This window comes from Cololabis saira, chromosome 2, assembly GCF_033807715.1.
Source record: "Cololabis saira isolate AMF1-May2022 chromosome 2, fColSai1.1, whole genome shotgun sequence".
NCBI classification, from domain to species: Eukaryota; Metazoa; Chordata; class Actinopteri; order Beloniformes; family Belonidae; genus Cololabis; species Cololabis saira.
This window is the reverse complement of record NC_084588.1, coordinates 40,099,303-40,126,671: the sequence shown is the minus strand read 5'-3', so window position 1 is coordinate 40,126,671 and position 27,369 is coordinate 40,099,303. Positions and strand designations below refer to the sequence as shown.

Sequence of the window (27,369 nt, the reverse complement as noted above, 5' to 3'; positions counted from 1 at the left end):
AATAAAATAGGCAAAAGTGTGCCAATCGCTGTTGCATGTATGTGTATGTGTATATATATACATATATATATATATACACATACACATACATGCAACAGCGATTGGCACACTTTTGCCTATTTATATATATATATATATATACATACACACACATATATATATATATATATATATACGGTATGCAGTTTTGGTCTGTACTGCATATATATATATATATACACACACACACACATATACATACACACACATACATATGTATGTATATCAATATATATATCTACAATGATAGTAAAGGCTTTCTATTCTATTCTATTTCTATTCTATATATATAAATAAAATAGGCAAAAGTGTGCCAACCGCTGTTGACCCCCATGTTAAAATATTGACATATTGAAACAATCATATTTGCTGCCTGGTTAAAAAGTAGTTTTTGTCTCCATAGCTAGGTTTTGTCTGGTAGCACTTCAGGTAAATTCAGAGGAGCTTCACTGCTTTTCTGGTGGGGTTTGGCTGAAGGAGCTGGTTTGATTGACATAAGGTCCAGCCGACTTCCTGCACCTGTTCATTTTGCCCTTTTGCGTCATGCCGCTGCACAGCATGAAGAAGAAGAGGCTTCTTCAGAAAACTTATGGCTGAAGTTATTTTACGGTCTGTGGTGTCCTCCGGGCCTCTTCCCTCCTTCACCTCCGTTGGTCTGTCACTCAGGACTGGACGGTTTAATTTTAATAAGGCCAATCCTCCTGACAGTAAGCTGCTCATCAGCTCTCGCCCTCCCTCCCCTGTAGCACAAAACACCTCAGTAACATGGGTGGTATTTTAGCTTTTGCTATCTTTCTGCTGTCAGCAGAAGAACATTTACCTACTTGAGGTGAAAGGAGTAGTTTGGCATTTTAGGAAAAATACAATTTCCCTTTTCTATTAGAGTTAAAACCTGATTTAACTCTAATGACAAGCCTGTCTCAGTTTCAGCACTAAGAAAAATATTTGACTGCTGGTTAAGTTGAGGCTTCAATTTGTGTTTAAGGTGTATTAAAACAATGCTGCTACCAACAGTCTTACTGGATTAGATGATGACGATGTGTCTCTCACTGAAAAAGTCATATGTATCCATTAAATGTGGAAGAGTAAAATTGTTGGGGTTTTGCACGAAAGTTAGACTTTAATAACAAAATACTGCAGGTGAAAGTGATCGGACTGCAGGGGTTTTGACTGCTTTTCTTTGCTGACCTTAAAAGTAAGAACTTGAAAACAAATTAAATATTATAACTAAAGTTATATGACTGAAAAGATGAAACCGGGGTCCTCTGTGAAAAACTGAGTCGTTTTGTACTCCATCTGACAAGTTCAGAAGAGATCTGCATGCATTTTAAGGTGAATAATGATGAGGAAGCTTAGTGATTAGCACTGTTGTCTCACAGCAAGAAGGTTTCTGCTTCAACTCCCTGCAGGAGTCTTTCAGTGTGGCGTTCGAATGATCTCTGTACTTGTGTAGGATTTCTCCAGACACTCTGGTCTTCTTCCTGCAGTCCAAAAGCATGCATGTCAGGTTAATTGATTATTCTAAATTTAATAAGAGGAATGACTGTCAAGACATGCTGGTTGGTTGATGCTGGTGTCTCCAATTCTACTGTGGCGATCCCTCCATCAAGGGAGAGGCATAGTTGAAACGTGATTACTTCAGTGAGTTTGTTTGTTCAGATATGGCCCTGCATCTTGTTTGAGATGTAAGGGTCCAGCAGATCTTTATGACTCTGAATTGGAGTAAGCAGCGAGGGATGGATATTGATGAACGTTTGGTGCCTCAAAAACACTGCACAAATTTGGACACTAGATGTTACTGATAACTCATTTATTGACACATGGGAAACGTTTAATTCAGTGTCTAAGGATCGTTAGTAACATCTGAATTGACTGTAGGTTGTGGGATTTGAACCCAGGCCTCTTCTGAGACTGGAGCCTAAATCCAGCACCTTGGACCGCTCGGCCACACTACCACTGACTGCTGTAGGAAAACTGACTTTGTTTTTACTTCATTTAAGTTTTACTTGTACGCACCAATTCACAACAGTCATGTCAAGCCACCATCCACTCATCCATTCATTAACTTCCACTTCTATTGGATTAGTACTTAAACATGTATTGCAAAATATGCAAGTAGTAGATGCAAAAGCAGTGTTTTGTTTTGTTTACAATCGTCCGTCATGGATGGTTTGAGCTCAGGAGCTCTGAGCTGCAGTGTACTATGCTGATCGGTGCACTAAGTTTGGTATCGATATGGTGATCCTGGGGGAGTCCGGGACCACCAGGTCGTCTAAGGAGGGGAGCATCGGCCCAGGTCGGAAACGGAGCAGGTCAAATCCCCCGTACCGCTCAGTAGTGGGGTCGCACCTGTGAATAGATGCTGAAGTGCAGCCTGAGTAATACAGCAAAACCCAGTCTTTTTACACTCCCTCTACTCTTATAATAACTACCGTCACAACACACTAATTTTTGGACACATGGAAATGGTAGACATTTCATACGAGCAGATGGAGTTAATATACAGATAGTATGGTGTAAATAAGTATATTTATATAAATATTTATATGGGCCTGTGTGTACAAATATATAGAAATACTCAACTATGTGTATGTATGTATAGGTAACTGTGTGAGTACAGTGTGTGAGTATAATTATAGTATAGTTATTATAAATACGTGTTAATAAAGGATTAGTGAATGGAGGTAGGATTAAATAAGTTTACACTTCTTCCTACTCCTTTTTGCACATGTAAATTAAGATATTAAGTGTTAAAGTATGACATTCTTTGTTTGTTTTTTTTGTTTGCTTTGTTTTCTTATCTTCTCTTTAATTGTTGTCTTTTACATGTACAAAATAAATAAAATCAAATATTCATGAAACCTGAGTGTCGCCATTGTTTTGACGTCCAAAAATTAAGTCATTTTTTACCGTTTTAAATCCTTTGAGTCTCATTGTGGTCCAAGTCTGCTCTCCTGGCTCCATCATCTTCCCACATTATGACACATCCAACCCAGCAACTCCTAATACACTATAAACTCAGATTTCAGGACTGCTTCCACCCCTCAAAGCTCAAAACCCACAGCAAGCAGGAACCAAATCAGCTTTTATTTGACAGACCTCTGTTTGCTGTCTGAATCACATAACAGCCATATTTCATATACCGGTACATTTATTCACATGAGTTTAAACATGACGATAAAATGAATTATTGTGAAAAGCAGCACCAAGAACAATATGGCCAAGTGAGAAATGGTTTGTCAAATTTGCATTAAAACGCTTTTCAAGAATGGAGGAGATTGGAAGTATTGCCTATGGAAGAGTATTAGGGCCATGCAAGAGAAAATTTTTTTTTTTTTTATTGTGCACTTCGAGAAAAAAGCTGAAATGTCGAGATTAATGTTGAAATACAATTTTGTGAATAAACTTGAAATTTTGCCTTTTTTTCTCAACCTTTCAACTTTATTCACGAAATTTCGACTTTTTTCTCAAAATTATACTTCAACATTATTCTCGACATTTCCACTTTTTTCTCAACTTTTTTCTCAAGATTTCAACTTTTATCTCAACATTTCCACTTTTTTCTCGAAATTATACTTCAACATTATTCTTGACATTTCAACTTTTTTCTCAACATTTTGACTTTTTTCTCGAAATTGTATTTCAACATTAATCTCGACTTTTTGACTTTTTTCTCGAAGTGCATAATGAAAAAAAATCTTCCTCTAAAATTTTTTTTAAATTTTTTCTCCTGCCTGGCCCTAATACTCTTCCGTAATTGCCTTTATGAAACCATTTACACATTATTGTTTTTAATGCACATCTTTCATCACCATGCCAATACACATTTATTATGAGTTGTATGAAAAGTGCTTAAAAAATAAAAGCATGAGGTGAATAAATATGAGTAATATTGCAATATCATTCTCATCATCATCTGATGAAGTCAAGCACCCTGATTAAACAACAGCAGTTTCCACGTGACAGAGGTGAGAAGAGCTCTCAACACTGCCTGCATGATACAGTTTGCATACTATAGAGCTTGGTCGTCTTGACGTCATAACCTGGCGGAGCCGCCATGTTCGAAGCTACAGCTGCTCTTCGGACCACTGCGCACTGTGTACAGACGTGCTCCCTCTTCGTTGTGTCTTACTTGTAATCGTTACTTTCCGTTATTCTGTAAACCAGGGGTCGGCAACCCAAAATGTTGAAAGAGCCATATTGGACCAAAAACACAAAAAACAAATATGTCTGGAGGTGCAAAAAAATGAAAAGTCTTGTATAAGCCTTAGAATGAAGAGAAACACATGCTGCATGTATCTATATTAGTTATAACTGGGGGAAGATTTTTTTTTCATTATGCACTTCGAGAAAAAAGTCAAAATGTTGAGAAAAAAGTCAAAATGTCGAGAAAAAAGTCGAAATGTTGAGAAAAAAGTTGAAATGTCGAGAAAAAAGTCGAAATGTTGAGAAAAAAGTTTAAATGTCGAGAAAAGTCAAAATTTCGAGAAAAAAGTCGAAATTAAAAAGGAAAGGAAAAAGGAAGAAAAAAAGAGAAAAAAAGGAAAAAAGAAAAAGCCACTAGGAGCCACTAGGGTGGCGCTAAAGAGCCGCGGGTTGCCGACCCCTGCTGTAAACCATGGTAACAGCTTTTTTTAAACAAAAGTAAAATACAAGACGCACACCTTTTGATCAAGTGTTTCATTTTCACTTACAAGCAGTCCAAAAATATTCATACTCATCGGCCACTTGGTTGAAAGTAAGCGAACGGATGCTGATGTGTCAGATGGGTGAGGGGGCCCGCAGCGAGCTGCCCAGGAGCCCCTCACCAAACACACTGCTGTACGACGACTTGAGAAACTGGACGTAGTTCTGCAAGCTCCGGTTGGTGCTGTCCGACTGCTCCAAGCGATCCTTCATGTCCTGCATCCGGCTCTGGTACCGCCTCTCCACCTGAGCAGCAAAAACACACACAACTTGCAGAAGTTGCACGGAAGTCGTTCTATACAAGAGTCAACTACTGACTACGTTTACATGCAGTCAAAATTTAGGGTTAAAGGAGCATGAGGCAGGATTGAGGCAGGATTTATGAAAAAAATTTGTATACGTTTTAAGTTTTCTAGTAATAATGTCAGATGAAGCGTTCCAAACCAAAAAGAATGAGCCCTCTAGTGTATCTCTCCGTTGCCTTGAACAGGCTGTGTGCTGCAAAATGTGCTGCAATTCCGGGCCGGAATTTCCCGCGCTGTCCTGCGGATGTGACGTCACATGACGCTGCATGCGCGTTCTCCCCGTTCTCCCGTGCCGGCTTCGCTGTTGGCTGCAGTACCCCCAACGGCCGTCTTGGCGAAGGGTGGCGCTATAGAGTCTCATTTCTTAAAAGGAGCCTCATGCCCCTTTAAGGTCAAAATTCCGGTTACTGAAACATTCTGAATAATCTGTTTCCATGCTTGATGTTGAGCCGCATTTTGTAATAACGTTTCAAATAAACTTTTTCATTTCATTTTGTAATAAAGCTGCATTTTGTAATAAACTGCCCCATTTTGTAATAAATTTTGTTATTGCATTTTGAGAAGATAATTATAAAATGCACTTGTAACTTTTTTATTTTCTAGGAAATGTAATAACCTGGTGCATTATGTAATAATACCTGTTATTGTTGTTTGTTTAACAATGAATTTATACAAGAGTGACTTTTGTTGTTATTTATGCAATTTCCCCTTAGAACTATGTAGCCCAATATGTATAATAATCCAAATATAACTTTAGTTGCCTATTTGAAGTTTGGAATTATATAGGCCAATAACAAACAAATAAACTATGCTTTAGAATTGTTAAGACATTTCGACTTTTTTCTTGAAATTGTACTTCAACGTTAATCTCGACATTTCGACTTTTTTCTCGACATTTTGACTTTTTTCTCGACATTTCGACTTTTTTTCTCGAAATTGTACTTCAACATTAATCTCGACATTTCGACTTTTTTCTCAAAATTGTACTTCAACATTAATCTCGACATTTCAACTTTTTTCTCAACATTTTGACTTTTTTCTCAATATGTCGACTTTTTTCTCGAAATTGTACTTTGTAAAAAATCTTCCTCCTCTAAAATATTTTTTCTATTTTTCTCCTGCCTCGCCCTAATACTCCGTAATATCCCGTTAGGCTATACATGACCAAATATTCGGGTTAGAAGAGGAGTAACCCAGGGGTCATAATCGGGTTTTTAAAAACCAGAATATGAGCAAATTCCGGTTATTCAAAAGGGTTATTGGTGTTTACATGGCCGTGCAAAACTGGGTTATTGCTAATATTCCGGTTTTAAAAGGCTTATTGACTGCATGTAAACGGAGTAACTGATCAGAGCCTTAACCTCGTCCTTGTTGCGTCTCAGTTGGCTGATGTCCGAGGTAGTCCGGCTTAGTTTGGTCTCGAGCTCCAGGATCTGGGACTGAGTGGAGCGTTCTTTGGCAGTGGCTCGTTCTCGAGACTCTGACATCTGGAAGATAAAGGAGATAATAAGCCACACACTGCAAAAACTCAAAATCTTACCAGGAATATTTGTCTCATTTCTAGTTAAAATGTCTCATTTTTAGTCAAAAAATCTCATTACACTTAAAACAAGAGTCATCACCAGAAAAATAACTTGTTATTTGACAATTTTCACCTTTTTAAAGTAAATTTTCACTTGAAATAAGTAGAAAAATCTGCCAGTGTGACAAAATTTATCTTCTCATTACAAGCAAAAAAATCTTGTTCCACTGGCAGATTTTTCTACTTATTTTAAGTGAAAATCTACTTGAAACAGGTGAAAATTGTTGTTTTTTCCAGTGATGAGTCTTGTTTTAAGTGTAATGAGATTTTTTGACTAAAAATTAGACATTTTAACTAGAAATAAGACAAATATTCTTGTTAAGATGTTGAGTTGTTGCAGTGTACAAGCCCTGATCAGAAAAGCATAAAAAGATTAGCAAAATCCTCATATAAAAACAGAGATTTCTGTCTTGCAGGCAGTATGGAAGAAAGGATGAACTAAACTGTAAACTGTATATCTGTTGTGGGAGTTAAACTGTGGAATGATGCTAACCTAGATTTACGAATGTGCAGCGCATTTTCGGTTTACAAAAACATTTCAAATTTCTTCTCGAAGTGCATAATGAAAAAAATACTATAGTAAAAAAAAATAGTATTATACTAATACTAGTATAATAACTAATAGTTTTGTGTCATAGCCACGCGTTTCTACCAGCAGGGGGCGCCAGGCAGGTGGCTGTTATAAACAAACCGGCCAAAGGGATTGTTTCCATAGAGAAAAAGAGAAAAATAACTGAGGAGAAAAGAGGATTCAAAAACAAAAAAAATCTAATTCTTAAAATAGGTAAAAACTAAACAATATGAAGGTTAAATTACTTTAAATCCTTAAAACATATAAAAACTAAACAATATGAAGGTTTGATTACTTTAAATCTGGATTAAATCCTTTTTTATTTTATTTTTTTGTTTTAATATTGTTGCTGGTGTTTCTATGTAATATATGCGGAGTCATGTTTGTTACACATTGACCCAAATATGTCATTTAAATTCTGATTAAATGAAAGAATTTACAAAAAAAAGTGGATTAAACTTGAATAATTCACGTATTAACAAATTGAAAACTACAAAAAAAAAAACAACAAATCCTTAAAATATATAAAAACTAAACAATATGAAAGTTTAATTACTTTAAATCTGGATTAAATCCTTATTTTATTTTTTATTTTTTATATTTTTGCAGGGCGGCGCCAGGCAGGTGGCTGTTGTCTTCATTCTAAGGCTCATACAAGACTGAATTTTTTGTGGCTCCAGATATATTTGTTTTTTTTGTGTTTTTGGTCCAATATGGCTCTTTCAACATTTTGGGTTGCCGACCCCTGTGCTAAGCTGCAAGATTCACCTGCTGGCGAGCGTCATCGAGAGCCTCCTCCAGCTTCCGGTTCAGCAGGGAGCATTCTCTTGTTTTTTCCTCCAGAACTCGCTGATTGTTGTGCACGGCCTTTTCCCGCTTGGCAACGACCTCTTGAAGGTCACCGTTCTGAGTGCTGACCTCCTCTAGCTTTCTGTTGGATGACAGAAGAGGTTTTTACATATGTGACTAAAAACCTGCTGCACATACCCTGATTTAAAGGGAAAATTTCAAAATCACTTGCAATCCTGTATGAATCCAGAAATGTACTGAATTCCCGGGCCTTGCATTTGATCTACCACTCATTGATTGTTCCCTATTTATCTTACTGTGTGGAATTGTGGGGATCCACCTTTAAAACCACCTTAAATTCAATAATAAAACTGCAAAAACGAGCCATACGTATCATCAATAAAACTGATTACTTTCCTCACACAGAGCCACTTTTTCTAAATTCTCATGTTATGAAATTTTATGATTTGTTTTATTATAAAATCATGCAAATTATGTTCAGAGCAAAATCAATGCTCCCTGACTCAATATAGAGGTTCTTTTCAATTCAGGAGATTCCGTATAATCTTAGAGGTGTCTGAAATTTTACTGTACAAAAAGCTAAAAAAGATATGAAAAGGAGACGTGTCTCCATTATTGGAGTTAAATTCTGGAATGATGCCAACATAATTTTAAAAACATGTCATTCTCTTTTGGTTTTTAAGAAAATGTTTTTTTAAGCTATTTTTGAAGCTTATAAGTGTGATTGACTATCTGTTAATGTTTCTTTGCTTTTCTGTTGTTTCTTTGCCTTTTGTTGTTTCTTTGCTTTTCTGTTGTTTCTTTGCTTTTCTATTGTCTCTTTGCTTTTCTGGAGGTTGGTAGCCAAAAAAAGAAAGTTGCTATAATAGGATAGGCTTTTATAAGCAGTTTGCTTCTGCCTTAGCCGGTATCTCTCAACCTCACGCACAAGCTCCGGCTCCTTCCCGCCCAGCGAGGTGACATTCCATGTCCCCACTGTGAGGGTTTTGGTCCAGGGATTGGGTCGTCGAGGCCCCGCCACGACTGCTACCCAGCCCACATGGCACCAGCTCATCACGGTCCTTCCTGCGGGTGGTGGGCCTACGGGAAGGCGGGCCCACGTCATCATTTCGGGCTGAGCCCGGCCGGGTCCCACGGGCAAAGACCCGGCCACCAGGCGCTCGCCAGCGAGCCCCAACCCCAGGCCTGGCTCCAGGGAGGGGCCCCGGTGACGCCGATCCGGGAGACGTAACGGTCCTTTGTTTTTTCTTCACCATGATGAGCTTGTGAACCGCTCTTAGTCTGGCCCGTCACCTAGGACCTGTTTGCCATGGGAGACCCTACCAGGGACGGAATTCCCCCGACAACATAGCTGCTAGGATCACTCGGGCACACAAACCCCTCCACCACAGTAAGGTGGCGGTTCAAGGAGGGGTGCAGACAAGTTAGAAAAAACTTATTTTTTTTTTTTTACTTTTGCAGACAAGTTAGAAAGTAAAAAAAAAAAAAAAAGTATTCCTGAGCCTGTATACTACAACAGTATAATAAAGTCCTGTAATAATGGCTTTTAGTTTTGGTTCCACCCCAAGAATTTAAGGGGCCCCATCTGGCCCCCCCTAGGAAACAGTTTTGGAGGCCCTGGTACCATCTGGCCCCCCCTAGGAAACAGTTTTGGGGTCAGAACCAGAGGTGACTGACCTCTCCAAAGTCTCAACTCGCTGCTGAAGCTGCCGGTTCTCCTCCAGCAGAGACCTGTTCCTCTGTCTTAAATGCTCCATGGTGCCGCCCGCGGTCTCCAGCTGAAACCCACAACCAGAACACCACCTTTGTCAGACAATTTGGACTTCAAATCCAAGCATTCGTGTTGTTCTTCTGTATCTAAGTAATGTTCCACCACTGCGATGGTTAAAACATGTTTCAACTACGTCCAGCACAACTTCTAGTTCTCAATGTTGCTTTGATTTTGACTATATTTATATATGCATATAATTGAGTATTATATCACTATATTGAACAGTTATTGAAACTCGTCTTATTATATGCAACAATGTATGTAAGATTCAAAAGTAGGACTCGATAAGTGGTTACTTCATTCCTACTCCATTCCGAGCATGTTGGTGGATCCGTGAACTAATATTATATGAAGTGCTGTACATATATATATATATATATATATATATATATATATATATATATATATATATATATATATATATATATATATAAATTAGAAATGTCGAGATTAATATTGAAGTACAATTTCGAGAAAAAAGTGGAAATGTCGAGAAAAAAGTCGAAATGTCGATTTCATGAAAAAAGTTGAAATGTTGAGAAAAAAGTTCAAATTTCGAGAAAAAAGTCGAAAGTTTTTTCACTTTTTTGTACGTTTTTTATCATGCATGTTCGAAATAAAAAAATCTTCAAATCAAATCAAATCTAACTTGAAGTTCATGCTGTGACCTTCATCCGGAGCTCCGTCATGGTTGTGTTGAGCTCCGCGCTCCGTCTCTCCTGGCTTCGCTGCTCGTCCTGAGCCTCCTGCAGCTGCAGCTGGGAACGCTGCAGGGCGTCCGGTAGCGGCTCCAGCTCCGCCAGCCGCCCCAGGAGCTCCTTGCGGACTTGCTCGATCCCCTGCTCGAGCTCTTCTCGCACCGACTGGGCATCCCGGTCGGCCTGAGCGAGCCGTACGCAGTACTCGTCCGCCTCGGCTCGCGTTTTCACAACCTAAAGCAGTGTTTTGTTAAAAAAGGAAAAGAGTTGAGGCATCTATGGAGGTAGATTTGTTTCTTAATTATTAAATAAAATAAAAAAAGATTGCTTCAATTAAAAAATATATTTTCAATTAAAAAATTTTTTACTTCAATCAAAAATTTTTATTTCAATCAAAGAAAAAAGTGTTTGAATGCAAAGAAATACTTGAGACTCAAAAAAATGCATTTGAATACTGTTTTTCTTTGATTGGAAATGTTTTGTGAAGTGAAGTTTTTTTGTTTGAAGCAACTTTTTTGATTGAAGCAGTGGTTTTTTTGGGTTTGGGCCATATTATGGGTAGGACATTTGTGTATTTATCATTTAATAAAAAAAAGAAGTTGCTTGAAAAAGAAAAAAATATTTTCAATAAATTTTTTTTTTTTTTTAAATCACTTTTTCACAACCTTTTCAATCAAAGAAAAAAGTGAATGCAAAAAATTATTTGAGACTCAAAAAAATGGAACACTTTATTTTGGATTGAAAATATTTTTTTTCGATTTGAAGTGATTTTTTTTTTGATTGAAGTGAAAAAAGTTTTGAAGTCTTTTTTTTTTTTTTAATTGAATCATTTTGACACAAACATCCCGCAATGGGCGGATGCTTCCCCAATGTTCAAACAAAGACAACTTCACTTCTATCAAAGAAAACATTTCCAATCAAAGAAAAACAGTGTTCAAATGCATTTTTTTGAGTCTCAAATATTTTTTTGCATTCAAACACTTTTTTTCTTTGATTGAAATAATTTTTTTGAAATTTTCTTTTATTGAAAATATATTTTTTGATTGAAGCAATCTTTTTTTGTATTGAATAATTAAGAAACAAATCTACCTCCATAGGCATTCATACGTTAACCATCACAAAAAGGTACAATCTCTGAGCCAAAGTGAGGGAAACCGAAATATACCTGCAATTTGTAGCTGTCCAGCAGGCTCTCGTACTGTCTGATGGAGGCTTTAACCTGCTGCAGCTCAGACTGGGACAACACCAGCTTCTCCTCCGCTGCAGATGCTGAGGCCTAGAAGCAACACGCAGCATCAGCTGATGCGTCCTCACTAGGGCTGAAACAATTCCTCGAGTAATTCGATTACAAAAAATGATGGAGGATTTTCTCTGCCTCGAGGAATCGTTTAATTTTGCCAGCTCAAAGCAGGGTATTTCGCCCGGTCTACGTTTAATGCGGCACAACGCGCTGACGCCACGCACGTAAAGGGAGAAGAAAGAGGCGGCGGATATGTTTGGTGTATATGTGTATATATATATATATATATATATATATATATATATATATATATATACATACACACACACACACACACACACACACACACACACACACAAATTATATATATTTTTTGTATAACACCGACGATTAACACCTGTACTTTGCGTTATTTGTGTTGTGGAAATTGAAAGGACCAATAAACTAAACTCATCTAAAAAAAAAGGATGTTAAAGTAAATGTAAAAATAGCATTTTTATTTTCTAATTTTCCTAATTTGGGGTTTACCACACAAATTCATGAAGTCTATTAGAATGAATTCAGCACTGAGTAATTGGGAATTCAAAGTTGCGTTCCGTATTGAACCAATACGGACGTATATTTATGCTCTTATTTATAGCACTTGAGTAACTTTTTCACACATGAACTGGTGCATGCAGCTGCTGAACCCGGTACCGGGCCCGTCGGGGGCGGTACAGGTTAAATCCTGCGTGTTTGCATGCGTCACCAGGGTCGCCACCCGTCCTTTGAAATAAGGAAATTGTTCCAAATTAGGAATTAAAAGTTGCGTTCTGTATTGAACCAATATAGACACACATTATGCTCTTATTTATTTATGTCATAATATACAGGTGAAGGTCGGAAAATTTTAATATATTGCAAACTTCATTCGGAGTAAATTCAACTAAAGGTGAAACAAATATATTATTTCCCACTACATTCAAAGTGAGATATTTCAAGCCTTTATTTGTTATAATTTTGGTGATTATGGCTCACAGTTTATGAAAACCCCGAATAAAAAAATCTCTATATTATAAAATAAATAAACAATTCAATCATCATAATTATAACAAATAAAGGTTTAACACATCTTGCTTTGCATGTATTGAGACTATGTAATGTATTAGTTTCACCTTTTAAAAGGAGCATGAGGCAGGATTGAGGCAGGATTTATGAAAAAAATTCGTATACGTTTTAAGTTTTCTAGTAATAATGTCAGATGAAGCGTTCCAAACCAAAAAGAATGAGCCCTCTAGCGTATCTCTCCGTTGCCTTGAACAGGCTGTGTGCTGCAAAATGTGCTGCAATTGTGGGCCCGAATTTCGTGCGCTGGGCTGCGGATGTGACTTCACATGACGTCACATGATGCTGCATGCGCGTTCTCCCCGTTCTCCCGTGCCGGCTTCGCTGTTGACTGCAGTACCCCCAACGGCCGTCGTGGCGAAGGGTGGCGCTAGAGAGTCTCATTTCTTAAAAGGAGCCTCATGGTCCTTTAAGTTGAATTATTGAAATAAATTAACTTTTACACCATATTCTTCACCTGTATGTATATTATACATCTTGGCTGATGTGGACATACGTAGCATAGGAGGCTAGTTCAGTTGCTAGTAGGGTTGGCTGTCTGTACAGTCATGCAAATTCAATGCTACTTTAAACTTTAAATCAAAGCATTTAGTTTTTTCATATAAAATAAATACATTTCTATGCAGTTTAGAAGTTTTGGGGATGTCCCTTTTTTTTTAAGTGTAATGAGATTTTTTTGACTAAAAATGAGACATTTTAACTAGAAATAAGACAAATATTCTTGTTAAGATTTAGAGTTTTTGCAGTGTACCAGAGTTTCATCACCTTGAGAGACTGGTTCTCCAGTTTGGCAGCAGAGCTCTCCGTTGTCAGTCCGTGCAGGTGATCCAGCAGCCCTTCTCTCTCCGCTCGGCCTTTATCTCCTATGCTTTGCAGCTGCTCGCTCAGGTCTGTTATACGGCTGGAAAAACACAGAACAGAAGGAATGTTATAGTGTCACTTGGGTCTACACCGGGGGTCGACAACCCGCAGCTCTTTAGTGCCGCCCTAGTGGCTCCCTTTTTCTTTCTTTTCGGCTCTGGAGCCGCAGGTTGCTGACCCCTGCATGTAGGAGGACTAACATGACACAAACATTCTTAACGTTTTCCAATGCTGTAAAAATGTGTGGAATAAACATTAAATTTCAAAATTTCTGTTAATAAAGATCTGCGTAGGAGCCTGCGACACACGTTTCTACCAGCAGGGCGGCGCCAGGCAGGTGGCTGTTGGAAACAAACCGGCCAAAGGGATTGTTTCCAAAGGGAAAAAGAGAAAAATAATTAAGGAGAAGAGGATTCAAAAACCAAAAAAATCAAATCCTTAAAATAGATAAAAACTAAACAATAGGAAGGTTTAATTACTTTAAATCTTTAAACCATATAAAAGGGATTAAATCCTTTTTTATTTTATTTTTTTTAAATATTTTTGCTGGTGTTTCTATGTAATTTATGTATAGTCATGTTAGTTGACCAAAATATGTCATTTAAATTGTGCGTTTCTACCAGCAGGGCGGCTGTTGTAAACAAATCGGCCAAAGGGATTGTTTCCAAAGGGAAAAAGAGAAAAATAACTGAGGAGAAAAGAGGATTCAACGTTTCTTGGAGCGAATCCTTTTCATTCATTGACTACCAGACAGCGTGCAGAGGTTTTTCATAGCGTCTGAGAGTAAATCTGAGTTAAGAGATGGATGCAGATTTTTTTTACCAAAAGCGATAAAAGAAGTTAAAAGAAGATGTATTTCTTTTAAAGGGGTCCAGCTGTGGAATAGTGTTGATCTCAAACTAAAGCAATGTACTTCCTTTGTTATGTTCAAAAAAATCATGTGCATTTATATTTGGGAGTTATGGCTGTAATTGAAAAAAGGGGAAAAGAGATATGTATGTGTATGTATATGCATCTATGTGTGTACATGTATGTATGCAAGTGTATGTACAGTATGTGTATATATTATATGTTTGGTTTTTTTTTTGTTTTTTTTTTCTTCACACTTGACACCATGTATTGTGTAGCTTAAGTCGTGTAGTAGGCGTTAGCATTAATAAGCTCTGCTTCTGCCTGAGCCTTTTTCAGCCAAATTGTAAAATTAGTCTCTTCCTTGTTGCCTTGAAAGGTATATATGACTGAAATAAACTTAAACTAAAAAAACTTTTCCCTGTTGAGAGGGCCGATAACAGCACTCATTCATATGGGAATAACCTCTTCATGTCAAATGAAATCAGCCCCAAATCCGGAGCTCAGCAGCGTTCGAACGTCAAGAGAACCTGCAGTCACCTGTTCAACAACGACAGCTCAACCTCCAGTCTACTCTTCTCCTTGGATTCCTCCGCATGCCGACTCTGCCACATCTCTGCTGCTAACAGAGCATCTGCTACCTGCTTTTCCTGGTAAAAGAATATTTGAAAACAGTGTTTTTACTGGAAAATGTTGTATCTGCTCAAACTGTCAGCTCCTTCAAATCAGGCCTAAAGAAAAATCTGCCAGTGGGACAAGATTTATCTTCTCATTACAAGCAAAAATATCTTGTTCCACTGGCAGATTTTTCTACTTATTTTAAATGAAAATCTACTTGAAACAGGTGAAAATTGTAGTTTTTTTCCAGTGATGAGTCTTGTTTTAAGTGTAATGAGATTTCTTTTTTTACTAAAAATGAGACATTTTAACTAGAAATAAGACAAATTTTCTTGTTAAGATTTTGAGTTTTTGCAGTGAAAGCACTTTGAATTACCTTGTGTTGAATTGTGCTATACAAATAAACTTGCCTTGTATACCAGAAGCTCGGCACGGATAATGACAGGGATGACATATCTGATGACTTGTTCGCTTTGACGGCTTACCATGTCCACCAGTTGAGCGCTCAGGTGGTCTGCGGTTCCCCTGCTCAGCTCGGCTTGCTGCTTATGAGCTCGCGAGGCTCGTTTCTGAGCTTCTCGGTCGGCAGACGCCTGCTGCTTCACTCTGGCCAGATTCTCGTTCAGGTGCTTCAGCTCGGCCTTCTGCTGGTTGGCTGCTCGCTCCAGGTTCTGAAACCACGCGTGGAGCAAAGCACCGGCAGTTAAATCTTTATAAAAATGGCAGCACCTGCCTTAATGACTGAATGATGCAAATGTGATTTACAAATACCATAGATCAGGGGTCAGCAACCTTCGGCTCTAGAGCCGCATGCGGCTCTTTAGCGCCGCCCTAGTGGCTCCCTGGAGCTTTTTCAAAAATGTTTGACCTTTTTTTTCCTTTTTTTTCTTATTTTTTTCTCTTTTTTCCTTTTTTTCCCTTTGTTCTTCCTTTTTCCTTTCCTTTTTAATCTCGAAATTTTGACTTTTTTCTCGACATTTCGACTTTATCTCGACATTTCGCCTTTTTTCTCGAGATTGTACTTCAACATTAATCTCGACATTTTGACTTTTTTCTCGAAATTTTGACTTTTTTCTCGATATTTCGACTTTTTTTGTCAACATTTTGACTTTTTTGTCAACATTTTGACTTTTTTCTCGAAATTGTACTTCAACATTAATCTCGACATTTTGACTTTTTTCTCGAAGTGCATAATGGAAAAAAAATCTTCCTCCTCTAAAATATTATTTTTATTTTTCTCCTGCCTGGCCCTAATACTCTTCCATAGATTTGCGTGACAAAAAGAGTAACGTGGAAAGACATTAGCATGCTACATTTGCAGCCGAGTATCCAGTTATAACTTACAGCATGTGTTGCCTTCATTCTAAGGCTTATACAAGACTTTTCATTTTTGTTTTTGGCCCAATATGGCTCTTTCAACATTTTGAGTTGCCGACCCCTGGTTTAAACCCTCCATCATAGACAGATCTTGATATCTGGACAAGAAATGGATTAGCTACTTTGAAAGATTTATATATTGATGATAATTTTTAATCATTCGAGCAGCTGAGATTAAAATACAAAATCCCCAACTCGCACTTCTTCAAGTATCTGCAACTTCGCAGCTTTGTATCCTCACAATCAGCGCAACTTCCAGCAATACCACCCAGTTCCCTCTTAGATTCTCTTTTAAAACTTAGCTTCCACCATAAAGGGCTTATTGGGAATAATTTACATGTCACTCAATTCCCAAAACTTAGAACCTCTGACACGTCTAAAAAGCCAATGGGAAGAAGAATTAGGCCTAGAACTTACTCAGGATGTATGGGACCCCACATTGGATAGGATACACTCATCCTCAATTTGCTTAAGACATAAGGTATTACAGTTCAAGATTGTACAATCGAGATTGGAAAAAACAGGGTTCTCTTACACATTTTTCAAGGTCAAATTCAAGCACATTTTCAAGGGTCATTTTCAAAATCTTCAAGCATCTTATCGCTGGTGTACAATATCTACAGGAATATATACACTCATTATTTTTTCCGCTTTTTATCACAATTTTGTAAATTGTATTGTGCTGTAAACATCTAGTTATGTTTCATCTTACTGATTTTATTTCTCCTTGCAATAACTAAACTATACCGTCTGATCCCAATTTTGTAAAAGACAGTAATTATTTCAAGCACTTTCAAACACTTAAACTAAAATTCAAGCACTTTTCAGGCCTTGAAAACACAACATTGAAATTCAAGCAGTTTCAAGGATTTCAAGCACCTGTAGGAACCCTGTCAGTAAGATAACTCAACTTCTATTCTATATGGCAACTGGTTCTAGATCAGGTTGAAAGGATAGATACCTCAAACATTTCCAATGTATAGATATAACCCCTTGTTGAGCCGCATTTTGTAATAACGGTGCATTTTGTAATAAACGTCGAAAATGTAATAACTTTGTCATTTCATTTTGTAATAAAGCCGCATTTTGTAATAATCTACCCCAACGCATTTTGTAATACATTTTGCCGCATTATGTAATAAGTTATTACATTTTGAGAAGATTATTACAAAATGCACTTGCAACTTTTTTATTCTCTAGAATCAGTAATAACATGGTGCATTATGTAATAACAATTCTAAAGCATTGTTTATTTGTTTGTTATTGGCCTATATAATTCCAAACTTCAAATAGGCAACTAAAGTCATATTTGGAGTATTATACATAGATTTATTGGGCTACATAGTTCTAAGGGGAAATTGCATAAATAACAACAAAAGTCACTCTTGTATAAATTCATTGTTAAACAAACAACAATAATAGCTATTATTACATAATGCACCATGTTATTACATTTACTAGAAAATAAAAAAGTTGCAATTGCATTTTATAATAATCTTCTCAAAATGCAATGACCAAATGTTTGCAATTTCCTCAAAGTTTTGACTTTTTTCTCAACATTTCGACTTTTTTCTTGACATTTCGACTTTTTTACTCAATATTTCAACTTTTTTCTCGACATTTTGACTTTTTTCTCAAGATGGTACTTCAACATTAATCTTGACATTTCAACTTTTTTCTCGAAATTTTGACTTTTTTCTCGACATTTCGACTTTTTTCTCAAGATTGTACTTCAACATTAATCTTGACATTTCGACTTTTTTCTCGAAATTTTGACTTTTTTCTCGAAGTGCATAATGAAAAAAAAAATCTTCCCCCAGTTATAACTAATTTAATTGATTTACAAAGTTACTAACTATAAACTACAAACAATACACTTGATGGACTGTGGGTGCATCAACAGGTCTTCATGACAAACCCTTATCTGCACAGTGAGACGGTTGTTCTCGGCTTCTTTGCTGCGTAACTGTCCCTGCAGATGAGCTCTCGTTGACTCCAGAGTGTTGGACAAATCAGCGGAGCTCTTGGCGTTGTCCTGTATTCAAAAGTAATGCAGCAGACAGCTGTCACAATTGAGAAAAAAGATGCAAAACTTCTGATAGACTGTTTGCAGTGAGCTTCACTGCAAAAACTCAAAATCTTAACAAGAATATTTTTTTTTATTTCTAGTTGTCTCATTTTTAGTCAAAAAAATCTCATTACAGTTAAAACAAGACTCATCACTGGAAAAAAACAACAATTTTCACCTGTTTCAAGTAGATTTTCACTTAAAATAAGCAGAAAAATCTGCCACTGGAACAAAGTTTTTTTGCTTGCAATGAGAAGATAAATCTTGTCCTACTGGCAGATTTTTCTACTTATTTCAAGTGAAAATTTACTTGAAACCGGTTCAAATTGTCAAATAACAAGTTATTTTTTTGGTAATGACTCTTGTTATAAGTGTAATGAGAATTTTGACTAAAAATGAGACATTTTAACTAGAAATAAGACAAATATTCCTGGTAAGATTTTGAGTTTTTACAGTGCAGTTGTTAGTAAGCACACATTACCTGTACAAAAAGCTAAAAAAGATATGAAAAGGAGACGTGTCTCCATTATTGGAGTTACATTCTGGAATGATGCCAACATAAATTTAAAAACATGTCATTCTCTTTTGTAAAGCTATTTCTGAAGCTTATAAGTGCGATTGACTATCTGTTAATGTTTCTTTGCTTTTCTGTTGTTTCTTTGCCTTTTGTTGTTTCTTTGCTTTTCAGTAGTTTCTTTGCTTTTCTATTGTCTCTTTGCTTTTCTGGAGGTTGGTAGCCAAAAAAAAGAAAGTTGATAATATAAGATAGGCTTTTATAATCAGTCTGCTTCTGCCTTTTCAGTCGTTGTTCAACACATGATTATTGGTTTTGTGTGAAATGTCAATGCTGTGCACAATGTCTTTTTGGTGTTGTGTTGTTTTTGTGTTGTCATGATTGAATAAACTTCATTCATTCAAAACATTGAGCATCACAGGAAGCAGCTGGTCACACCATACCTTTTCTGTATCCAGGAGTTCAGATAACTGGTTCACTTCTCTTTCTTTCTCTGCAAGTTTCACTTCCAGATGCTATAAATGAAAACCACACTGCAAAAACTCAAAATCTTAACAAGAATATTTGCCTTATTTCTAGTTAAAATGTCTCATTTTTAGTCAAAAAATCTCATTACACTTAAAACAAGACTCTTCACTGGAAAAAACAACAATTTTTACCTGTTTCAAGTAGATTTTCACTTAAAATAAGTAGAAAAATCTGCCAGTGGAACAAGATTTTTTTGCTTGTAATGAAAAGATAAATCTTGTCCCACTGGCAGATTTTTCTACTTATTTCAAGTGAAAATTTACTTGAAACAGGTGAAAATTGTCAAATAAGTTATTTTTCTGGTAATGACTATTGTTTTAAGTGTAATGAGATTTTTGACTAAAAATTAGACATTTTAACTAGAAATAAGACAAATAATCCTGGTAAGATTTTTAGTTTTTGCAGTGTATTTAAGCATGATGGACTGGGGGAATCTTATCTAACAACTGCAAACAATGTAGATTAACTGAATTAAAATGAAGTCAAATACATCTTGTAGGCGTTTCTGAACTCACAGCGTTTTGTGCTTCCGTGTCAGCGAGCCTCCTGAGCAAAGCACTTTTCTGCTGCGACTGCTGGATTGAATCCATCTGCTCAAAAACAGTTCACACACATATCTGAAAGCTAGTCGAGCTTCACACACAGATACGACATAGTGATGCTGGAAACACATCCGTCCATCCATCCATCCATCCATCCATCCATCCATCCATCCATCCATCTGTCCATCCGTCCTCATTGTGCAATAATGTGAATTAATTCATCTGAGCAGGTTTTACAGGGATAAATAAAAATCTGTATGGTCGCTTTGAGGTGTGAACCTTAGAAAAAGATGTACGCACTTAAAAGGTGCTCAATAATATTTTTGTTACGAGGCAAAAGTGGTTTAGTCAACATTGAGATTGATTCCTGAGTTTTCTCAGTTCCTGCAGAATATTTCCTTCACATCCACATGTCCATGTTCTACAGTGTAGTCTGATAAATCTTGCCACTGTGAGGTTTGTATCCATCCAAACCTTTCGTTATAAAAGTATCTATAGAAACATGGAGCATTATATTATAGCATATATATATATATATATATATATATATATATATATATATATATATATATATATATATATATATATATATATATATATAGCATATACACTGCAAAAACTCAAAATCTTACCAGGAATACTTGTCTTATTTCTAGTTAAAATGTCTCATTTTTAGTCAAAAAAATTTCATTACACATAAAACAAGAGTCATTACCAGAAAGATTACTTGTTATTTAACTATTTTCATCTGTTTCAAGTAAATTTTCACTTGAAATAAGTAGAAAAATCTGCCAGTGGGACAAGATTTATCTTCTCATTACAAGCAAAAAAATCTTGTTCCACCACCAGATTTTTCTACTTATTTTAAGTGAAAATCTACTTGAAACAGGTGAAAATTGTTGTTTTTTTTCAGTGATGAGTCTTGTTTTAAGTGTAATGAGATTTTTTTGACTAAAAATGAGACATTTTAACTAGAAATAAAACAAATATTTCTGGTAAGATTTTGAGTTTTTGCAGTGCAGTTGTTAGTAAGCACACATTACCTGGATTTCATGCTGTTCTCTAAGAAGGCGCCGCAGCGTTCGGTTCGAGGCCTCAAAAGTCTCTAATTTCTGCACCAACAGTTCCTTCTGATGGGCCAACGCGGAGGACGCAGAGCCAGGCAGCTATTTACATGGAAAATAGAAAACAAGGAGCAACTGAAATAGGGCTATTGAATATTTTAGTAATCTAGTATTCTACTCAAAATTCCATAGATGAATCAAGTAATCGGATAAAACATATTTTTGTTTAGTTAATCAGAGCAATTACAATTAAAGCTGCAAGCAGCGATGAACGGGCCCTCGCACCCTTGTGCACGTTCAGGCGTGCTGCAGTGGAAGCGCTTGTATGACTTGCATGTAGATTCTTCAGGCCTGGACATTTAGCGGATGACACAACCCACGACTCTATATCAAACCATTCAAAAGTTATGGCAGAAAGTAGGAACTATCAAATATTGACCAATCAGATGAAGGGGGGGCGCGCCTTTTGGCGTCTAGCGTCCCCACGGTAACGCTTTTGACTGAGAAAAGTAATGCGCGTCGTCGCAGGATGGAGACGCACATTTTGATGTATAACACACCTGGGTACACGTTATGGTTTGGGCCGTATTAATTAATTAATTAATTGCCGAAGGAATGGCATAAATTGCGCCAAAATTACACGATTAATTCGAAATGGCCGACTTCCTGTTAGGTTTCGGCCATGGCGCCAAGAGACTTTTCTTTAAGTTGCGACATGATACAGGTGTGTACTGATTTCCGTGCATGTACGTCAAACCATATTGTGGGGCTTGAGGCACAAAGTTTTCTAGGGGGCGTTGTTGAGCCATCAGGCCATGCCCATTAATGCAAACCATTAAATATTAAAGTTTTCGCCAGGCCTGGCTTGCGTGCAAAATTTGGTGACTTTTGGGGCACGTTTAGGGGGGCAAAAAGGCCCTGATTTCGTCAGAAGAAGGAAAAAAAAAAAAAAAAAGGAAAATTCCTACAGATACAATAGGGCCTTCGCACTTACAGTGCGAAGGCCCTAAATATACATAAGATGTTAGATGTTAATTGACATTACTAAGACTAAAGTATATAATACAGTAGGTTCGTGGCTGTGCATTTAAAAACTCTGAACTTACACAGTTGACCAAATCCACTGCCTTCACTCAAAAAACTAAGGATCTTACCAAGAAATGTTCTTTTTTCTAACCTAAAAATGCCATTACACCTGATAACACACATCAATTAAAAGGTTATGTATTTTTCTTACGTGTTTCAACTGAACTTTCCTTTGTGTCAAGCTAATTTTAAGTTCTAGTTAAGTTTTAAGTTAAAGTCTTGATAAGATTTTGTGTTTAGGCAGTGTTCAAAATAAAATTATGAGACCTGCTGTATTGGAGCACATTAGGCACCAGCGCTACTTGATCTTACAGTGAAGACATGCAACAGTGTTCGCCTTGGTGTCCAGCTTGAAATGCTCCCACACATTTGACATTTTCTTCCTTTTCTTTTAGTTAAAACCAAACATATCCGCCGCCTCTTTCTTCTTCCTTTACGTGCGTGGCTTCAGCGCGTTGTGCCGCATTAAACGTAGTCCGGGCGAAATAACTGCTTTGAGCTGGCGAAATTAAACGATTCCTCGAGGCAGAGAAAATTCCAAGATCATTTTTTGTAATCGAATTACTCAAATTATTCGAGGAATCGTTTCAGCCCTAAACTGAAACACACGTGCTAACTAACTAACGACAAAGCAGTGCGTTGTTTGGACCAGACACTCACGCTTCTTCCAGCACCGCTCAATTGGGAAACACATTCCCGCAGAGCGGAGACCTGCTGAGCAGCTGCAGCTCCGTCCATCTCAGCTTCCATCAGCTTCCTGAGAAGAGCATCCTTGTCCTGCTGCACACTGTCCCTGTGTGCTCTGTCAAAACAGTAACAGAGGACACTCACATTTGACAATGACTATGTTTCCATGCAGTCAAAAACGGGGTTATGGTCAATATTCTAGTTACTGAAACATTGGGAATATTCCGTTTCCATGCGTGAGCAAACAGGGTTATCCCTGTATACATGGTGATTAATCATTTGGGATATCTGGATCAAACCAGCGACGCACGGAGAACGTCATGACGCAATTCCCGTCATTTCCACTTCTTCTTCCTGTATCCAAATCCAAAACAACAATAACAGCAGCACGGCGGATAATGAACAGCCCAGTAGAAGTCGTTTTGTTTCTCTGCCCTTTAGTACGCCTTTTTCAAAACCAACTTTTGGCTCACCCTTTTGTAAATCTGGCTATCCCGGTACTTTCTACCGTCTACAAATGACAAAATGTTCATATCTTTCATTACATTTATGAAGTGATTAGTCTCCTCCTGGTCTTGCGTTTCTCCATGTTTAAAAGAACATACGCAGAAAACAAATTCCTGTTCCTTCTGATGGGGATATCCCGTTAGGCTATACATGACCAAATATTCAGGTTACCGGTAGAAAAGGAGTAACCCAGGGCTCATATTCAGGTTTTTAAAAACCGGAATATGACCAAATTCCGGTTATTCAAAGGGGTTATTGGTGTTTACATGGCCGTGCAAAACCGGGTTATTGCTAATATTCCGGTTAGAAAAGGGTTATTAAAATCCCACTTACTCGTTACTGCTGTTCTCCAGCATCTTTTCCATGGACTGGCGTAATTGCGCGTTCTCCCTCTCCGTCTCCTCCAGCTCCTTGGCCACCTCGGCCAGCTCCTCCTCCTGATCGGCAATCACTCGTTGGGAGATGCTCAGCTGCTCGGTCTGACGCTCAAGGAGCTGCTCCTTCTTTCGCAGTTCCACCTGCACGCAGATGTTCCCAGCAGCCAACAGAGGTGAGAAAAAGCTTTAAAAGTTCTGTGTAGTTTACCCATAACTACCAAAATAATAACAATAAAACACAGGAATGATTAATAGATAGGGGATGGATAGGGGATAGGGGAATATATCATGCCACAAAACTTATATTGGGTTATTAATATGAATATATTGTGTTTACTAGTAATGCGCATCATATTGGTGCAGTGGGATCACGTGACGACCGCGCCTAATTTAATTTTAGTTGTTCAATTTCTGGTAAAGGAAAAAGTCAACGTCGAGAAAAAGTCGAAATTTCGAGAAAAAAGTCGAAATGTCAAGAAAAAAATCGAAATGTCGAGATTGATGTTGAAGTACAATTTTAGGAAAAAAGTCGAAATGTCGAGAAAAAAGTTGAAATGTTGAGACCACCAAATTTCACGATACAGAAACGTCACGATACGTGTTGTGGAGGTGACAAACTGTAGCGCAATATTGGGTTATTAATATTAATATATTGTGTTTACTAGTAACATCCTATTGGTGTAGCGGGATCGCGTGACGACCGCGCCTCGACCCGCGGACCAAAATCTTACTACACTCAGAAGAAACTAGTACCGTTTTGCGGTCCCGATCACGGGACTCTTGCGGGGTTTTGAGCTCCGAACTTTTACTTCTAAGGTGAGCATGAATCAATCTTTTTTATGATGTAAAGATTGTGTCGTCCCCAAAGGTGGGAGTGTGATGAAACGATAACGGGGTTCACCTTACGGCCTCAAGCTGGGAGCACGTGAAGCTCTGAGCTCTGGCAGAAGATAAATAACAGTCATGTTGCATTTGGAGTTTGGGACTTTTCATAGTTTAGTTATTTACTTTTATTTATTAATTTTAGTTGTTAAATTTCTGGAAAAGAAAAAAAGTCAAGTCATACATGAGAGAAACTATTCAGTTTGTGGCAAAATATTTTTACTAGTGGGCGACCGATATTCAGAATTTTATTAATAATCGGTATCGCCCCCCCCCCCCCAAAAAAAATAGAAAATAAATAATTTCGATTTTTTTTTAATTTTTTTTTTAAAGAAAAATTAAGAAATTTACTGAAATACTGCATTTTCTTTTTGTATTAAGAATGTTCAACATGCTCAAACTTAAGTAAAAGGTGACCTATTATGGCATTTAATGTATATTTTAAACAGGCCTTGAATGTCTTAAAAACAATCTAAAGCTTGTTTTTTCTACATAAATCATAAATCCAGCCTGTGGGCCCTGTCACTAGTTTTACCGCTTCTAACCTCTTTTTCTGCGCCTCATTTTTAGGGAAGGGGGGGGTATGATAATGAGGCTCTGTGCTGATTGGCTCCCTGAATGACGTGGAGCAGGGGAGGAGCATAAACCTCGCTCCGCCAGAGCAGCCCAAGCCTGTAAATTATCACAACACTGAATTTTCACAAATGGAAACTTTATTGTTAAAAAAATAAAATATGAGTTGTATATAAATAACATTTATGCACTATTTAAGCCGGATCTACCCGGCGGATGCTGAACGCTGGCCCCGGAGCCACGCCGGGCGCCCGGGAGCAGCGCTGCTGGAGCAGCGCGCGTCACAGCGGCTTTAACGGGGGAATCTGACCAGTTCCGACCGGCCGGGACCGCAGGAACCGGCCTGGACTGGTAGCAGGGACTCCCGGGGACCGACCAGCGGAATTTCAGCCGGATCTACACGGCGGATGCTGCGCGCTGGCGCTGCAACTCCACGGCGGGCGCACAGATCGCTCCGGAGCGCATCCGCGGCGCATCGTCGGTTACCGGTGATCAAACCGACAGATTTGCCTGAAAATCTCGGAGGGTGAAGCTGGTCCGACCTGGGACAGACCCCCGAGGACCCAGCTCCCAAACCACCCGGGAACCTGGATGATTTAACCCGGATCCGCGGCGCCACGGCGCCGCGTCCGACTGGCTGAAGGAAGCCCCGCTCCAGCCGGCGTAGAGAGCTGGTTGTGGGCGTGGTTTCAGCAGCGGAGGCTGAACCTCTGGAAATCTGCTCCCGTCGTGACGTCACGACGGGAGCAGATTCTAAACGGCTCAAAAAAAACCACGTGACACTGGGGGACTCTGTAAGGCGGGGGTCAGAGACCTTGCAGAATTCCATGGTATTTTGTCTCCCCTGTGCTGGAAGGGTGAGGGGAGACCACTTTATATATGTTAAAACAAGAAAAAACGTGTTTTTCATAATAGGTCCCCTTTAAGTAAACTTAAGTAAATATTTGCACTTAAAAAAACAACCTGTGTAGCCATTTTCACAACCTGTACTGTTTGGTTGTTTGTCATGTGTACTAGTTAGCTTACTGTTACTACCTCCAAGTTTGGTTTGGGTCTGGGAATTGGGAGTATTGTGCCTGACTGTTCTAAAATTGAGGCTGTTATTCCTCTTAATTTGTTATTTTTTTATAGGCAGCTTTTTTATTTTATGTAAAGAGAAAATTCACTTAATGTTATTTTTAATAACTGAAATGCTGCTTGTTTTGTTTGATGTTCCATAATTTGCACTTTTGATGTGTGAGCCGTGCGAAGTGAATATTGCTGTCCTTCCTAGTTAAAGCAATAAATTGCTCACCATTCATTTAAATGAATTCTTGTATTGAAATTTGTTTTCTCCCACAAAGGTAAAAAAGGGTAATAATCGTATCGGCTGATATCGGCTATCGGTCTTTTTGATTTCCCCCTAATCGGTGATCGAAATAATCGAAAAAAAGGCTGATCGGTCGGACACTAATTTTTACTTGTATGAAACTGAAGATGATTAATGCAAACCTGACATTTACTTTTAGTTCAGTTTGTGGAAAATGGTTGGCCTGGCTTGCTCTTTAAAACTTAAACAGTTATAAAGCATTACAAACTGTAACAATAGGGAAAACGCACAGCATTGTTTTGTATTTTGTGTCTTTCAAATAAAAGACAATTTTTTCCAGTCATATGTTCCTCATTCAAGGTTGTTAAAAAAATACTGCTATAATATCGTATCGTATTGTTATCGTGACCTCAGTATCGTGTATCGTACCGTATCATGAGATTAGTGTATCGTTACACCTAGTGTTGTCCCGATCGATCGGGCCCGATCAAGGCATTTTCAAAACATCGGTATCGGCCTAAAAAGTATCGGGACATACCTAGTTATTAATGTTTTTAATATTCAATAGTTTTATATATCGTTGCATTTAACGTCACTTCCGGTCGGCGGCTGGCGAAGTAAGTGAAACTAACATGTTTATCTTCTCATTACAAGCAAAAAAATCTTGTTCCACTGGCAGATTTTTCTACTTATTTTAAGTGAAAATCTACTTGAAACAGGT

The 27,369-nt window shown here is 37.8% G+C and overlaps 1 protein-coding gene across 2 annotated transcripts in view; it reads right to left on the bottom strand.

The window, feature by feature from the left end:
* Window positions 1-4,667: 4,667 nt before the first annotated feature.
* Window positions 4,668-27,369, bottom strand: part of odf2a (outer dense fiber of sperm tails 2a) — a 27,889-nt gene continuing 5,187 nt past the window's right edge. For both annotated transcript variants that reach the window (XM_061711011.1, XM_061711020.1), the window contains exons 5-18: window positions 23,841-24,025; window positions 22,974-23,115; window positions 21,207-21,329; window positions 20,137-20,211; window positions 18,430-18,546; window positions 15,620-15,805; window positions 15,057-15,166; window positions 13,572-13,707; window positions 11,628-11,738; window positions 10,433-10,696; window positions 9,671-9,771; window positions 7,952-8,114; window positions 6,392-6,517; window positions 4,668-4,971 (exon numbers count right to left, since the gene is read on the bottom strand). In XM_061711011.1, coding sequence (XP_061566995.1) covers window positions 4,801-4,971; window positions 6,392-6,517; window positions 7,952-8,114; window positions 9,671-9,771; window positions 10,433-10,696; window positions 11,628-11,738; window positions 13,572-13,707; window positions 15,057-15,166; window positions 15,620-15,805; window positions 18,430-18,546; window positions 20,137-20,211; window positions 21,207-21,329; window positions 22,974-23,115; window positions 23,841-24,025 — 2,010 coding nt within the window. In that variant the 3' untranslated portion in view covers window positions 4,668-4,800. The remainder of the gene's footprint in view (window positions 4,972-6,391; window positions 6,518-7,951; window positions 8,115-9,670; window positions 9,772-10,432; window positions 10,697-11,627; window positions 11,739-13,571; window positions 13,708-15,056; window positions 15,167-15,619; window positions 15,806-18,429; window positions 18,547-20,136; window positions 20,212-21,206; window positions 21,330-22,973; window positions 23,116-23,840; window positions 24,026-27,369) is intronic.